The sequence below is a fragment of the Pongo abelii genome, chromosome 15 (assembly GCF_028885655.2).
Source record: "Pongo abelii isolate AG06213 chromosome 15, NHGRI_mPonAbe1-v2.0_pri, whole genome shotgun sequence".
Lineage (NCBI taxonomy): Eukaryota > Metazoa > Chordata > Mammalia > Primates > Hominidae > Pongo > Pongo abelii.
In genome coordinates this window covers 41,215,860-41,231,461 of record NC_072000.2, presented here as the reverse complement: position 1 = coordinate 41,231,461, position 15,602 = coordinate 41,215,860, and the positions used below count along the sequence as shown (strand labels likewise).

The 15,602-nt window shown below is 33.3% G+C and overlaps 1 protein-coding gene across 6 annotated transcripts in view; it reads right to left on the bottom strand.

The window, feature by feature from the left end:
* MIPOL1 (mirror-image polydactyly 1) overlaps positions 1 to 15,602 on the bottom strand; it is a 401,793-nt gene that overhangs the window by 15,722 nt on the left and 370,469 nt on the right. The window contains exon 13 of one of the 6 annotated variants that reach the window (XM_054530050.2): positions 1,819 to 2,865. The exons of the other annotated variants lie outside the window; for them this stretch is intronic. Within the exon in view, the coding sequence (XP_054386025.1) occupies positions 2,832 to 2,865 (34 nt within the window). The 3' untranslated portion in view covers positions 1,819 to 2,831. Of the gene's footprint in view, positions 1 to 1,818; positions 2,866 to 15,602 lie in introns of those variants that run through there. 6 annotated transcript variants of the gene reach the window in all.

Below are 15,602 nucleotides of genomic sequence, written 5' to 3'. Positions count from 1 at the left end.
TTATTTCTTCGGAGAAGATGGCAGTAACTTGGTAGGGAGCAGAAAGGGTCTTGGTTTTAAAAGTCTTGTTGGAATGACTCTCATTCTCACTGTGAACCCAGTTTAGCATTTATGTACTTTGGAAGGACAAAGAGGTGAGGTAAGCCTGCCAAAATTTGAATCTGTGTTTCTGGGAACCTGTTAGTAGGTCAACTGTTACAAATGTAAGAGGAACTGCAAAGGAGCGGTAAATACTAGAAATTTGGGAGTTGGCCTGCAAATAGCTTTATTAAAGCTTGCATACTGTTTCTTCTTCTAGATCTCAGGGCAGGTGACATGATATTTAAAATGTCACAGAGTATCACTATTTCTCGATCCAAACAGGCTTGGGTGCAGGTAGGGTGGGAGGTAGAACACCATGTAAAGACACAACTGTTTTCTGCTAAAAATATTTTACAGTTAACAGAAACTGAGATCTTTAAAATTTTACTTGGGATCTTGCTAACAATAATAATTTATTAATCTATCTCTTCCTCCTAAGAAAGACAAATGGTTTATTTATGAAAATAGTACTTTTCTTTCCCCTTTCCCTTGCTTTTATCTCTATGTTGTTATTAACTAGAGGCCTAATTGTGAAGTCTTTATTCTTGCAAAATGTCACTGAATTTGTGGTTAGGTAAAGTCACTCATTGAATATACACATCCCCTTTCCATGTGCAAATTCTATTGACTTCAATTGAAGAGTAAAAGTTAGTGCTGTGGCATGTGAGGAAGGAATTCCTTTTGAGAAAAGGAAACAATCTATTTGCGTCAATCATATCAAACACACTTGACTATACATTATACAAGATTTGATTTATTTTTTATATTTATATATTCATCCTTGATGAAAGGCTTAGGCAATCTATATAAAATTTAAATAAAATAGAATACCAGTCTCCCTTCCTTCTCCATTCACTAAAAAATGGAGACACGGACAAAGAATAAACTTGATTTAGTCGCTATATGAGAATTTTTGTAACACTTCTTTAGTTTATCAATCTGCAGGTCATTAATATTGATTCTAGACAAAATTAAGCATTGTCACTTATTTTATACTTCTTATTTCTTTATAGTGCTCAAATTCCTTCTTGTGCTCTGAATAAGAAAAAATACCTTTCCTCTTTTCATGTTAGCCAGTGGCTAAAAGAAGATGACTTTTCCGACTCTAGCCTACTAGACAAGGGTAATGAGGTTTCTCTTCTCAGGCTATGTAATGCCAAATCCAAATATCAGAAATTAATTAACTGTCCCAAATTTCAGAAATTAACTTCTCAGAGACGAACACCACAAGGGGGCAGGTGAATCCAGGCTAGGTCCTAGGTAAGAGGGTCTCAGTATTGGGAATCCTGGTCAAAAGATAGGGAAAGGTTAGGTGAGAATTAGAAACAACTCTAAAGATAGTATTTCTTCATGAACATAAGCATTGGATCTGGATCACCCAAGTGCAATTTTATTTAGAACATCTCGAAGACATTAATTACAATACAGCAAGAAAATAAGTGAAAGATATCAAACCAATGTAAACAGTCACAGGTTGAAAGTGCTTACTGTGTTTAAGAAGGTCAATGGGATAATTTTACCGAGAAAAAAAAGACTGTATGTGAGAAGAAATCCAAAATTTACTACAGAGCAATCGGGGTATGGCTTGAAGATAAATTACAACCAGATAGGCAAAGTAGCAAGTAATTAAAAGACGACATGAGAAGATATCTTTGCTTCAAGGTGATCTTAATAACGAACAATTTTGAACAGAAGCATAAAGTTTGAATAGAGCTATGCTAGTTTTTTTTTTCTGAACACATAAATTAAGAAAATAATCTGAGGCACTTTAGGAAAGAGAAAATCTGCTATTTAAAAAGATTAAAGAGTCTGTTTTGATTTTCATTAGAAATTAAACTTAGCCTATGAATAGGAGGCAAAAGTTGATATTTAAAAATTAGTTCTCCTAAACAAATATATTAAAGTTGATACCAGTTATCCCCTGTGAGAATGTCAATGACAGTATCTTCTATGGCCAACATATATGCATACCTTCTATGCAAAACAGCCAGGATGAATTCTGTTTGGCAAAGCTGGAAATTATCACCAGTTTCTCTTTTATACCTCACTAACAAAATACATTTAATTATTTGATGTGAATAAACAGTATATTATCTTTTATAGATTAACAAAATTAAGCACACAGAATAGTGTAGGTTAATGAAGTACACAAGTTTTGGCTGTTACTAGTAATTTCTATTTCATTTCCAATAGCAATTAGAATCTTTAAAATGAGCTCTTAAGTAGCTTCTTTTGTTTATGATAAAATTAACTTCTTTTTCAGGCCTATACAATAATTTTTTATAATGACAATGTACAAGTCATTTCTTTTATTATAATTTTATTGATTGATGAGGTTATCTCAAAATACACTTTAGGGCAAGCCAGGTTTTAGAATGTGGGACTCCAAATTGATCAAACTTTCTGTTGTACCATGATATATTTTGGTTTATTGGTATCATAGGACTTGACACTAGTTAAACTAGTAAGCCTATTTTTAACGCAAAACTCTGGACTGAAATGTGAATGCCTATTCCTATTGTACTTTAACGAAGGCTATTTCTCTCCAAATTCACTCATTCTTCTCATTGTATGTATACACATATATAAACACACACATACTATACACGCATACACATAAACTCATGTGTACATACATACATGTTGCAGTCCATTGGTGATATTTTAGAGCACTCTTTCTCCTCTTTTCACTCTGCGAATTCTCTTCTCTTCCTTTACTCCAAGTACTTGCAAAGTCCTCATATGCTTTGTCACCTTAAGGACATGGAAGCAGCTTCTGCAATGCTTGAAATAATAATGCTTTGATTTGTTAATGTGAAAAGTTGGATGGCTTTTAAAAGCTGACCAGTCCAGGGCTATTTGCACATAGTAGACATTCAATAAATATTTGTTGATTTGATTTATTCTAGGGTAAAGAACTGAGTAACAACTCTTTTTGTCTTCACTGATGTGCTATGGTTGAGCCTGTGTACAAATCCATTTATGAGTAAATATTAATGGTCATGGTCAATGAAGATGTTTTAGAAAAAAATCTAGATCTACAGGCTGTTAGAAACAGCAATGATTGGGAGCGTTTAATAAAATAAGTAGTTATAAAAGAATAGATGACAGACACTATAAAATAGGGGCTCACTAAAGAGCATTTTGAATAAATTATCTGGAAACAAAGTGGCTATTCCAAGAGTTTTACATTTTTGTTTCCATATACTAAGGCAAAGGACCTTTTCATTAAAAAAATTAGGGATAACATTTTGGTTATAAAATTTAGTGAGCATATATAAGCTACATAATATTTCCTTTGGTAGATTCTCCTTTACAATAGTCACAGAAGTGTTAATGTATGGTTTTACTGACAACTGAGAGGTCCTGAACATAGAGAATGAGAATTTGTCCCAAATTTCAAGCAATGTATAACTTTTAAGGAGTTAAACTCTATATTCCTATCATTCAAAAGAGCATAATTGATTTATTTCCCTTTCTGATCACCAACAGTAAAAACTGTTTCTGAACTTACAACATGTTAAATTTTGGCTCAAGGCAAATTTACAACAGCAAGGTTTATGATAAAATCTGTCAAAACATTAACCATGATGGCACAAGTTTCAGCTCTAAACAGCAGCAGATAAGGAAGCAGTATGGCTGACAACCTGAACAGCTTAGGGATGGATGCACATTTGCAATTCTAGCTCTCAAAATGCCTGCTTATGTCACATTATAAATGTTTTTCAATTCCTCTGTTCTCATTTTTCACAAATGTGAAGGTTTTATATAAAAGGACAATGTTTTAATTAAGTGGTTTCAAAGTGATTTAGAGATCCTAGAATTAAAGATATAATTCTAAGTAAAAAGTTATCAGCTAAGAGCACTTTAGATGTTCAAGACAAGAGGTAGGAAGCAATAGCGTTTTCATTTCTTCTGTGATGAATCTCAAGAAAAATTAAGTATGAACTAAGATAGTATCTTAACCTTTTTGCTACTTTAAGGCAAATATGATTCATTTGGCCACATGCTAGCATTTCAGCAATATTCATCTATGTAATTTTAATTTTTCAACATAGAAAACAATGCTGGAAGTTTTGGCTTCCTGTTCCTTCATGGTAAAAAAGCTATATTTCCTGGAAAATCACAAGCAAAATACAGTTACTCTTATCAAAAGTGAATCACTCTGCCAGCAGTCAATTATAATCAAGATAGTTAACTTTGTGTATGAGGTACACACTAGAAACAATATTGGAGAAGGACATACTATATTGAAAAATGTAATTTGATTAGCCACAGTCAGAACAGATTTATGAGAAGAAAATCTTCTTTAAGGAACTTAAAGTGTGTTAATGTCATGGTCATACAAGTAAAATGCAGTGAATATTCTTTGCTTGAGTGTTTCAGAGAGTCTTTGATACAACTGACCTATTTGTTGAAGAATGGCAGGCATGTTTTTAAGCTTTAGGATCATCATTCGACATGATGTTACCTGATGAAAACTGGTGGAGACTGAATCAGAGACAAAATCATATTAGTAACCAAATATCAATTTTTGAAGCTGTAGTTTGGTAGGTAATATTCATGCACAATTTATTTTTGCTCCCAAATATCTTAAAATACGACTTGGGTATTGAAAGAATAATATAACCAGAGAGTAAAATCTCAAGAAAGCATATCAAAGTCATAAGAACTCATATAACTTTGGTTGTTTTTAGAAAATCAGGGACCACTGAATTTGAAATCATGATTTAAAGTACATGCAGCAACATCAGAGGACATCCAAACAATTTACACTGGTTTATACATTGTTTGCATTCTCCTTCTCCTTGCCTGAATTTGGACAAGCAATGTAGTTATCACTATTGTTCAATAAGGATTTAAATGGCCTATTTTCTTCTCTGGAAATTTTGTATAAACTCTGTAGTCAAAAAATAAAACCAGACTTCATCATGGAGTGAAATTTCAAACTTTGGACTGCATGGTACCAATATTTAACAGCTACACAAGAAGTTTGGATTAAAAGAACAAATCAAGGCTGGGTGTGGTGGCTCATGCCTGTAATCCCAGCACTTTGAGAGGCCAAGGCAGGAGGATTGCTTGAGTCCAGGAGTTTGAGACTAGCCTGGGCAATTTCAGAAGACCCTGTCTCTACAAAAAATTAAAAAAAGAAATGAGCCAGGCTGGTGGCACGTGCCTGCAGTCCCAGTTACTTGGGAGGCTGAGGTGGGAGAATCACTTGAGCCCAGGAATTTAGGGCTGCAGTGAGCTATGATCACACCACTGTACTCTAGCTTGGGTGACAGAGTAAGACCCTGTCTCAACAAAACAAAACACCCAAAACAAAAAACAAACCACAACAGACACACCACACAAACACACACACACACCCAAACCAAAAAAATTAAACAACATCAAACAACCCCACAACAACCCTTCACTTTAAATTGATTAATTAATTATGGTTAAAAAGCTACAGTATTCAGGTAAAAATGTTTTACCTGATAATGTGCCAGGTGCTAGATAATTTCACATAATTGTATATTTTAATATCACTGATACAGGAAAAATATTTAAATTTTAATCTTTTAATGTCATATTTTTAGAATGGCACATCACACAGATGTTTAGAAAGTTAAAATAGTTTGAAAATTTAGGTTTCATCATTAAATAAGGATGATTATTCATCAAGTATTTACCTGTGCAAAGAAATATGAACAAAACTGAATCTCTCATCTTCAGGAGCTTGCATTCTAATGGGAAATAGTAAAGGAATACTGAAACCAAGAGAAAACTTAATAACTGCCCTAATAGATGAAGAAAGAGCTATATGGCAAACAGAAGGGAGATTAACTACAACTTGGTGGTGGGGTGACGGTGGGGAATTAGGGAAAGCTTCACGTAGGGGGTGGTACATAAGTGTTCTTGATGGATGAATTGGATTTAAAAAGTGAAGGTGGATTTGATTGAGTAGAGGGTTAAAAATGGCAAATGACTCAAACAGTGAAAATATAGGGTAGGAACCGAAATGGAGAGTATGCCTGGAGTACATGGTCTCAGGTATTAGTATGTTATGAATAAAAGTCACTTTTATTAATTTTCTTGCCATTCATAAGAAAACAAAATGTGGCACAGAACTTCTATGTATAATGTGGGAAATTGGTTCTTTAAAAAAATGCAATATGAGCCCAGACAACTTTCCTAAAATATAAAGAAAATAATATCTGCAATATGTAACTAACTATATTTCTTGAAAAGTTGTTGCAATTTATAAAATTTTTTATTTATAAAAGCAGAAACAAATTATTGCTGTGATATAATTGAAGCTTTAACTGAAAGGAAACTTCTGATTTCAAAAGCTTTTCCTCACTTCTTTTTGACAACAATTACTTATTCACATTCCTACCTTCCTCTATGTCACCTAAATAAAATTATATAACTACTCTTTATAATATGATCACAGTTAAAGAAAAGATGCAAAAAGCAAATCCAATTTTGCAAAGTGCTAAGACTGTAACATACTAAGACATTAGTAATCAGTGTACACATTTAGATAAAGTATAATTCTTCAAAGAAATAACACTGAGATATTTTATGTCAAATTATTATATCATTGTTCAAAATATATTTGAATTTTCTCCCACAGAAGTATCTTCAGAACTGGTTTATGAGTTAGAGAAGAAATTCAGTCTCTTGTCTTTCAGTCACTTGGCTTTTAGTCTCAAGATAGTATAGTTAGAAGCAATATGAAGCTCAGCTATTTTAAAGAAAAACTTGTTCTTAGCAAGCCAATGTGTACCTAATCTATATGGGTCTGAGAGACATTCTTTGTGACATTATCAGGAAGATCTCCCTAAGCAACAAAAAACACTGGCATGGAAGAAAGGGGCCACATGAGATAAAGTATACATGACTGGTGCATTTGGCAGTTCTCACCTTTTAAAAGTATTATACAGTTATGGTTCCTCTATTTTAGGCAAAGTTCCTAAGTTTTAAAACAGGTATACTTTTTGAAGTTTCTGCCACAGTATGGATGATTTTTGAAATGAAAGTTACTTCTTAATTTTTGTTAGTGCACTTTGGCTTATTTCTTTACTTTTCATGTATATATTTTAAAGGCTACCTTTTAGGGAGCAGTTGGTCTAGGGAGGCAAGAGCATCTTAGTTGCATGAAGACATATAAATTATATAATCTTATTATAAAACCAAAAATGTTGATCGCTGCTGTTTTCTAAGTCTTGCTTTACATGGAGCCAGTGTTAAAAGTTCGTTAGCTAGAGCTTAACAACACAATGGCTTGAAGGAATGGAGTTACCACACAAGTGTTTAAATTCCATGCCGGATCCCTAGCTACAACGGAGAAGAAAGTTCAAACAACAAAAACAGAGTTGCAAGGTCTGAACTTGTGTGTCACGGATACCTCTTACTCATCACCAGGCAGCTCTTATTCAGGGCAACCAGGCCCTCCCACGCAACATGGTTAATTGAATAAGGATTCTGAACCTTTTGGCTGCAGATAAACCAAAGTGGTACACGGCTCATAACTCAAACATTTCATTTTAGGCAGCTGTTAATTTTCTTGCCCAGGCTAATTTGGATTATTCAATCATTCTCTTTTCTTTAATGAAAAACTGCTTGTAGTTACTGGTGGGGACAAAGAGCTGCAATTATGGATCTTGGAAGGTAAACTTATTATCTGCTCATTTTAATCATGTATACAAGTGATACTAAATTCAGAACATTTTATTAGCAGTGCAGTTCTCTCTCTCTCTCTCTCTCTCTCTCTCTCTCTCTCTCTCTCTGTGTGTGTGTGTGTGTGTGTGTTTAGATTTAATAACATTCAACCTTGACTACGGTTTCCTGCTATGATGGACCTGGTACCTCCTGCAGTAAGCAACTAAAAATGTTGGATAGAAAATGAAAAACATCTTTTCAAATTCATCAATATGTTGGCAGTCAATAAGTCAATAATACTCTGAGGCCCAAACCTAAGTAAAATGTAACCCTAAGTGGTAAGTAAAGCACAAAAGGCAGTTTTCATCTTGAAAGTGTTTGTCTTATGACAGGGGTAAAGTTGAGCTTGGGTTTTCAGGGCCTTGTAATGTAGCAGGGGACAAAGTACAAAGCCAGAATCCATCCGGGGAGAGAAATCTTGAACTCAGGCGATGAATGAAGGATTAAAAAAAAATTTCCCCTATGAATTTTATAACCATAAGCTAGCTCTTCTGTGGATTTTCCACCCAAATTAACATTACCTAAGTGGCCTAATGAAAGTCAAATTAAGATTTAAAAGTGATCCAACATGTTTTCAAGTGACTGGCAGAAGGAAATGTAAAACTTTATGGAGGAACCCACCTTTAACCCAGGCTTTGAAAAACTCCATAGAGAATAGTTCTAAGAAGATATAAGCTCACATTAATGAATCACCAAACATCTAAAGAAGTGATGCAAAATAAAGATAGCTAGCAGAAATAACAGACAACAAAATCAGAGCAGCAAATTCTTGACATGTCAAAATTATTAGAAATTAAGTATGAAACACATGTTTAAAACATATAAGAAAATAAAAAAGAAATTAAAAATATGCGATAGGAACTCTAAAAATGATCAAATGCATTTGGAGATGAACAAAATATAACCTCAATAAATGAAAATTATAATAAAGGAAATTTAAAACTCATTGGATTCCTGCTTTGAGACAGAACAGAATAGTTTGTGATAGACCAGTCCTCCTGCCAACAACAACTAGAAAAGCTGAATAAAGTACAAAAAAACAGTATTTGTTTAAAAGTGTTGAAGAGGGCGTAAAATAAAGACTAATAGAGGGACTAAGATTTCAGAAAGGAGAACAACAGAGAGGTAAACTGATGATCTGCAGCCACTTTTCCCTTGGATGCATTTGCTGGTTCTGGGTGAAGATGAGGGAATTGATAATGCGGGCTCTGTCCTAGGAGAAGATTGCTTCTAGGTATAGGAAAACTAGCAGAGCTTTGGGCAATTTTGCAGGGCTGGAGTGACAGAATTGGAGACCTAAAGGGCGTGAAACACATATCAAGTTTTCGTTTCAAGATACTTGGCAAATTCTGAGATGTCCTAAGTGAAAGATTAAAAAAGCTAAAATGAGAATTTCTAAAAAAGTTCAGTGAAGATATCACTTTCACCACTGAAGGCCCTAGTGACCTATGCAACAACAAAGGAGGCAAACCAGAAACAACTGATCGTTATTCAAACTGGAAGCCAGATTCAAGTCAACACAGTACCTTACTGGATAAAGGTGACTGGGTTTCATTCAGTCTTCGCATGGGTTTCATTCAGTCGTCGCAGGAGAGTAAAGGATAAACCCTCTTTGGAGGCAGACAAAATTATCTGGAGGTTCAGGTTATATTACATTCAATCAAGAATTAATAGGCATGCCAAGAGACAAGACAGACGATAGAGAAAGACCCAGAGGTAATTCAGACATTGGAGTTAATAGGCATGGACTTTAAAGTAACGATGACCAGTATGTTCAGGAAAACAGAGGCAAAGGGGGAAGAAAATAGATTTAGAAAGATGAGTATTTCACTAGAGAATCAGAATGTACAAAAAAGAAAAAAGAAATTGTAGAATTTAAAAATTCAAAACCTAAAGTTAAGAATTCAATAGATGGCCTTCAAAGTAGAAGACAGGCTTAGTGAAATAAAAGACAGGTAATTTTAAAAACTCAAAATTGTCCAGGCTCATCCCTGTAATCCCAGCACTTTTGGAGGCTAAGATGGGAGAACTGCTAGAGGCCAGGAGACTGAGACCAGCTTGGGAAACCTAGCAAGACCCCGTATCTTAAAAAACAAAAACAAAAACAAAAAAACAAAAATCAAAACTTGCACATAGAACTAGAAAAAAAGAATAGAAAATATGGGAACACAGTGAAAAGGTTAACATATATGTAATTGAAGTCTCAGGAGAAGAAAGAGATATCAACTAAAGATTTCCTAAAATTGAGAAAAGAAAACAGAGCTTTAATAAGGTCTCTGAACTCAAGCAAGAAATATAAAAAGAAGACCACATCAAGTCATAAAATAAAACTGCCAAAAAAACAAAGTAAAAAAAAAAATGTAAAAAGCAATCAGAGAAACAAAAAAGTTTACTTCAAGGAGACAATAAGACTGACAGCTGATTTCTAAACAGGTAAGAGAGAAGCTAGATATTAACAGGATGACATTTTAAAAGATCTACAGGAGGACCTACACTTCTGGCTACAATGGAATAACAGGGACCAGATTTATCCTGCCACTGTCCTTAAAAAACTAAAAAAAAAAAAAAAAAACAACAACAAAACAAAAACCAACACCAACCAAATAAAAAGCAATACTGAAAATACATGAAACAATGTTTTTGGACTTTGGACAATAGGCAGTCCAGGACAGTGAATCAAACAAATGAAGTGAGCCCTATGATTGCCCCAGCTTGTGGTCTGGAGAATTTACAGAGAGTGGAGTGGGGCAACCAAACAGAGCTCGGAAGTCTCCCTGAGTTGAGGACACAGAGTTGAGAATCTGGGGACACCAGGGCAGACAGAATTTACAGCTCAGTGTACTGGAGAGGAGAAATTCTAAGCAGAGGAGAGGGCTGCACAGAGAAAAAGAGAGAGAGAGAGAGAGGATACATAGGAGAGCGAGTTTGGCTCTAGAGAGCTGTAGACCATTCCTTGAGTCTTTCTCAGAGTATTGATCTGTAGACCATTCCTTGAGTCTTTCTGAGAGTATTGATCAGCACACATATGTGAGCAAACTAGCAAGGCCAGGGTAAAAATCACCAGGAAAGAAAAGGGAGAACAATGACCTAAACTTACATATGGTCATCATATACTACAAAGAATATAAGGTAATATATTCAGAAACTCAAAACATTTTAAAGAAATACAAAAATATTCAGCACCCAACAGGATAAAATTTACAATAACTGGCATTCAATAAAAAGTTACCAGCATGTAAAGCAGAAAAATATAACCTATGGTAAGAAAAAAAAAATCAATCAATAGAAACAGGCCTGGAAGTTGCACAGATGACATAATTAACAAACATGAACGTTAAAACAGTTATTACAGCAATCTCTTCTTATCCATGGGGGACACATTCCAAGACCCTCAGTAGATGTCTGAAACCAAGGATAGTACCGGACCCTATATATATTTTTTCCTATATGTACATTTCTATGATAATGTTTAATTTCTAAACTAGGCATAGTAAGAGATAAATAATAATAATAAAATAGAATAATTATAACAATATACTGTGATAAAAGGCATGAGAATGTGGTTTCTGTCTCTCAAAATATCTTACTGTACTATACTTACCTATTTTTGGACTGTGGTTAGTTGTGAGTAACTAAAACCAAGGAAGTGAAACCACTGTATATGTTTTATGTTCCTGAAGATAATGTAAAGCATGAACAAGTTAAGGAGAGCCATAAGAAATTTAAAAAACTCAATTCTAACTTATAGAGATGAAAAATACAATGTCCGTGAAGAAAAAGGCCCTGGATGGGTTAACAACACATTAGACACTGCAAAAGAAAAGATTAGTAAACTTGAAGACAAAGCAATAGAAACTATCCAAAATGAAACAGGGAAAAAAACTGAAAAGAAATATAATAAAAATATAGTTAGTTAGAACAAATAAGATCTAATATTTGATAGCACAACAAGGTGACTACAGTCAATAATAATTTATTGTACATTTAAAAATAACTGAAAGAGTATAATTAATTGTAACAAAAAGGATAAATGCTTGAGGTGATGGATATCCCATTTACCCTGATGTGATTATTATGCACTGTATGCCTATATCAAAATATCTCATGTGCCCCATAAATATATACACCTACTATGTACACACAAAATTCAAAATTAAAAAAAAGAACGAAGCATGAACAAGTTGTAGGATAACTTTAAGTAGCCTAATATCCAGAGAATAGTAGTTCCAGAGAAAGAAGAAAAGAGATAGGGAAAAATATTGGAAGAAATAATGGCTGAAATTTTCGATAAAGACTGCAAACTCATGGATCCAAGAAGTTCAGCAAACCACAGGCACAGAAACATGCAGAAATCGACACTACACATCAAAATCAAATTGGTTAAAGCAAGTGACAAAGGGAAAATCTTTAAAGCAGCTAGAGGACACATAATGTACAGAAAATAAAAATAAGAATGACAGCAGGAACAAAGCAAACCAGAAATATTAGAGCAACATCTTTAAAATACTGAAAAATATCCACAAAACCCTGTTAACCTCAAATTCTATATGCAGCAATTTTTTTTTTTCACAGAATGGAGGCAGAAAAAGAGTCACATTTTCAGACATACAAAAGTTGAACCAACAGTTCTTCACTAGTATAGATGATAAATACTTTGGGCAGAAGGAAAATGGTAACAGGTGGATACATGGATGAATATACAGAAAATAAGGGCACTAGAAATGGTAAATACACGAGTAAATATCACATATGTTCATTCTTATTTTAAAAATTTTCTTAAACATAATTGACTTTTTAAAGTTAAAAAAATTACAATTATGTGCATATGTAGAAGTAAAATGTGTGACAAATCACAAAGGTCATAGGTGATGAAACAATAATTTAACAAAGTAATATGATAGTTCAGATATTACCAGTTTATAGAATTTTTGCCCCAAAGACACCTACTGCCCACTTCCACTCCATTCCTCTTTTAGTCATGTACTCTAAGCTGTAAATTCTAAGTTCACTCCAGGTGATAGAGTGCTACACAGTCTGTTTACATTTACCTTATCATGATTGAATAATCAAATGCAACAGAAACAGTGTTTTTAGATTTCAGCTGTTGACAGCAAAATTCCACGTACATATTCCAAAATGAGTAGAGGTGCTTTATGGTAGATTTGAGTCAGTCTATTATTATTATTATTATTATTTTTTTTTTGAGACAGAGTCTCACTCTGTCACCCAGGCTGGAGTGCAATGGCGCAGTCTCGGCTCACTGCAAGCTCTGCCTCCCGAGTTCATGCCATTCTCCTGCCTCAGCCTCCCAAGTAGCTGGGACTACAGGCGCCCGCCACCATGCCTGGCTAACTTCTTTTTTGTACTTTTTTTAGTAGAGACGGGGTTTCACCGTGTTAGCCAGGATGGTCTTGATCTCCTGACCCTGTGATCCATCTACCTTGGCCTCCCAAAGTGCTGGTATTACAGGCGTGAGCCATCGCGCCTGGCCTATTTTTTTAATTAAAATAATTTGATCTCACCTCTTAGGTTCTTTCTAACCATATTCACTAAAAACGATATTTCTCTTCAATATTTTATTACTATAATTTTATTTTATATCTAAATAGTTTTGAAAGATTCCTAAGGTACCTAACAAATTTGTTCCTATTGACATTTATCTTTATTAAATTTGTTAAGGAAGTCAGTTTGACAGTGAACTTAATCTGCTTCCTTACTGCAATATATTTTATAGTGCATATCTAGTACACTGGCTTCAGGATTGTACATTTATAAATTTGATTAAGATCGATGTATAAGAATTGCATTGAAATATGTACAGGATTTGCAATAGGGGATTTTATTTGAGTACAAAGTGAATATATATTTTAAACATTTGAGTTTGTGCATTAAAATACATCTTTGTTAATAATCAGATAGTCCAGAAATTGGTGGCTTCCAAAATACCAGCATACACCAAAACTATATTTAGAAGACAATTAGATTAAAAATTATGCATATTAAGACTTCTGCAAAGGAATATCATTGTATACATTTTAATGATTCTCAAAAATACACATTTATCATTGTCAAATTCTATTTATGAAGTCCTACATTAAATAATTCAACTTTTAGAAGTTTAACTTAACTTACACTAAAACATATAATAAAAAAGAAAAGTTTTTTTTTCTAATTTCAGTATATATGCTGCCGAAAAAAGCACAAGAAAAACTCTTCAAAAAAGATTATTCTAGTAAAAGGATTACAAAAAATTTGGTAACTTGAGATGCTCTTCTGGAACGTATGCTGCTAGTTTAAATGTGCAAGCTCCAACTTAACAAATGTTTAAAATATTTGAGTTTTTAAAACAGTGCCAAAACAAACCACATCTTTTCTAGAGATGACATATTTAGCTAAGCACGAGTAAAATAAATCTTTCAACCATTCCATGTATTTGTTTAAAAGCCTAAGAAACCACGTGCATTTCCAATAAAACATGAACAAAACACTGAAATCACTGGAGCCTAACAGTTCACTTATAAATCATTTTTTTAAAAGGTAAATGTATCGGTGTGTGTGCATGCATATATATATATATATATATATGTAAAATATGAATACATAGGTTAGCTGTAAATACTAGTTACCAACAACACAATAAAATCAGTAAAAAATTTGGGTTCCAAACACATCATATGTGAAAAGACAAAAATGTATAAGCCATGGCTATTTCATCATAAAATGCCGTATTAATCACAGGTATTTGAAAATAGTTTAAAAATAATTGTGATCTTTAAGAATAGTACATATAAAATGTTTTTCTATGAAACTATATTCAATATTAAAAGTATAAATCTTTAATATCCTAGCTTTTTAATAAAATAAACTAATTATATAAATAAGCGACCTGATAAGAAGATGACCGAATTTATTTGAATAAGGAAATATACAAAGGATCAACTTTATCATTGAAAAAAATAAGCAAAATATTTTACTCCATATTTAAAATACTTTAATAATTTCTAACTTATTTATAAAATTTTAAATTCTCATGTATTAATAATTAATAACTTTGCTTTAACTGCTTATACCTTGCTTATAACCAATAACTTTGCTTATTACTGGTTTTACCTCTAAATTGCTCTAGGAGATAGGGCAAGCCTTGAAGTTTAGACTACCATGTTATAAAACTAAGCTGATAGGTTTTAGCATCAGGCCAAATTAAAAATAGTACAAAGAGACTCATGTTATGTTTTATTAGCAATGAATTGTCACAATATTCCTAATTAGTGAAGGCTGACGCAAAGCATACTGCCACTCTAATACGATAGAGAGGTGCTAATAATGTGATGCTGTTTACACATGCAGTTCACATTATTGTACTTCACTGAAAAAAATGTGTACAATCTTTTGATTATTAGGGAATTCGTATGTAGTATGTGAAAGAAATGGTATTATCACAACAGAAATTGCAAGAGTAAAATCTTTACTTTGAAATTTTTTTCTTACAGAGAGATTTAGAGACTCATAGTCGCATGGAGTGTGGTTATAAGATCTTAGTTCTAGGTCCTAGCCAGTCCTTGGCAAATTCCAAGGCTTACTGAGTCTGTTTCCTCATCTGTAGAATGAATATAATAATAATTATAATGACAGTAATACTAAAATTATCATCACCATCGTTATTATATGGGTTATATATATAATTTATTATTATTATGATTGTTGATAGGATCAAATGAAAAGAAAAACAGATGTAAAAGGACTTTGTAAATCATCAAGTGCTACAAATGTTAGTACTAGCATTTTGCCTGTCCTGTAAATTACTTATT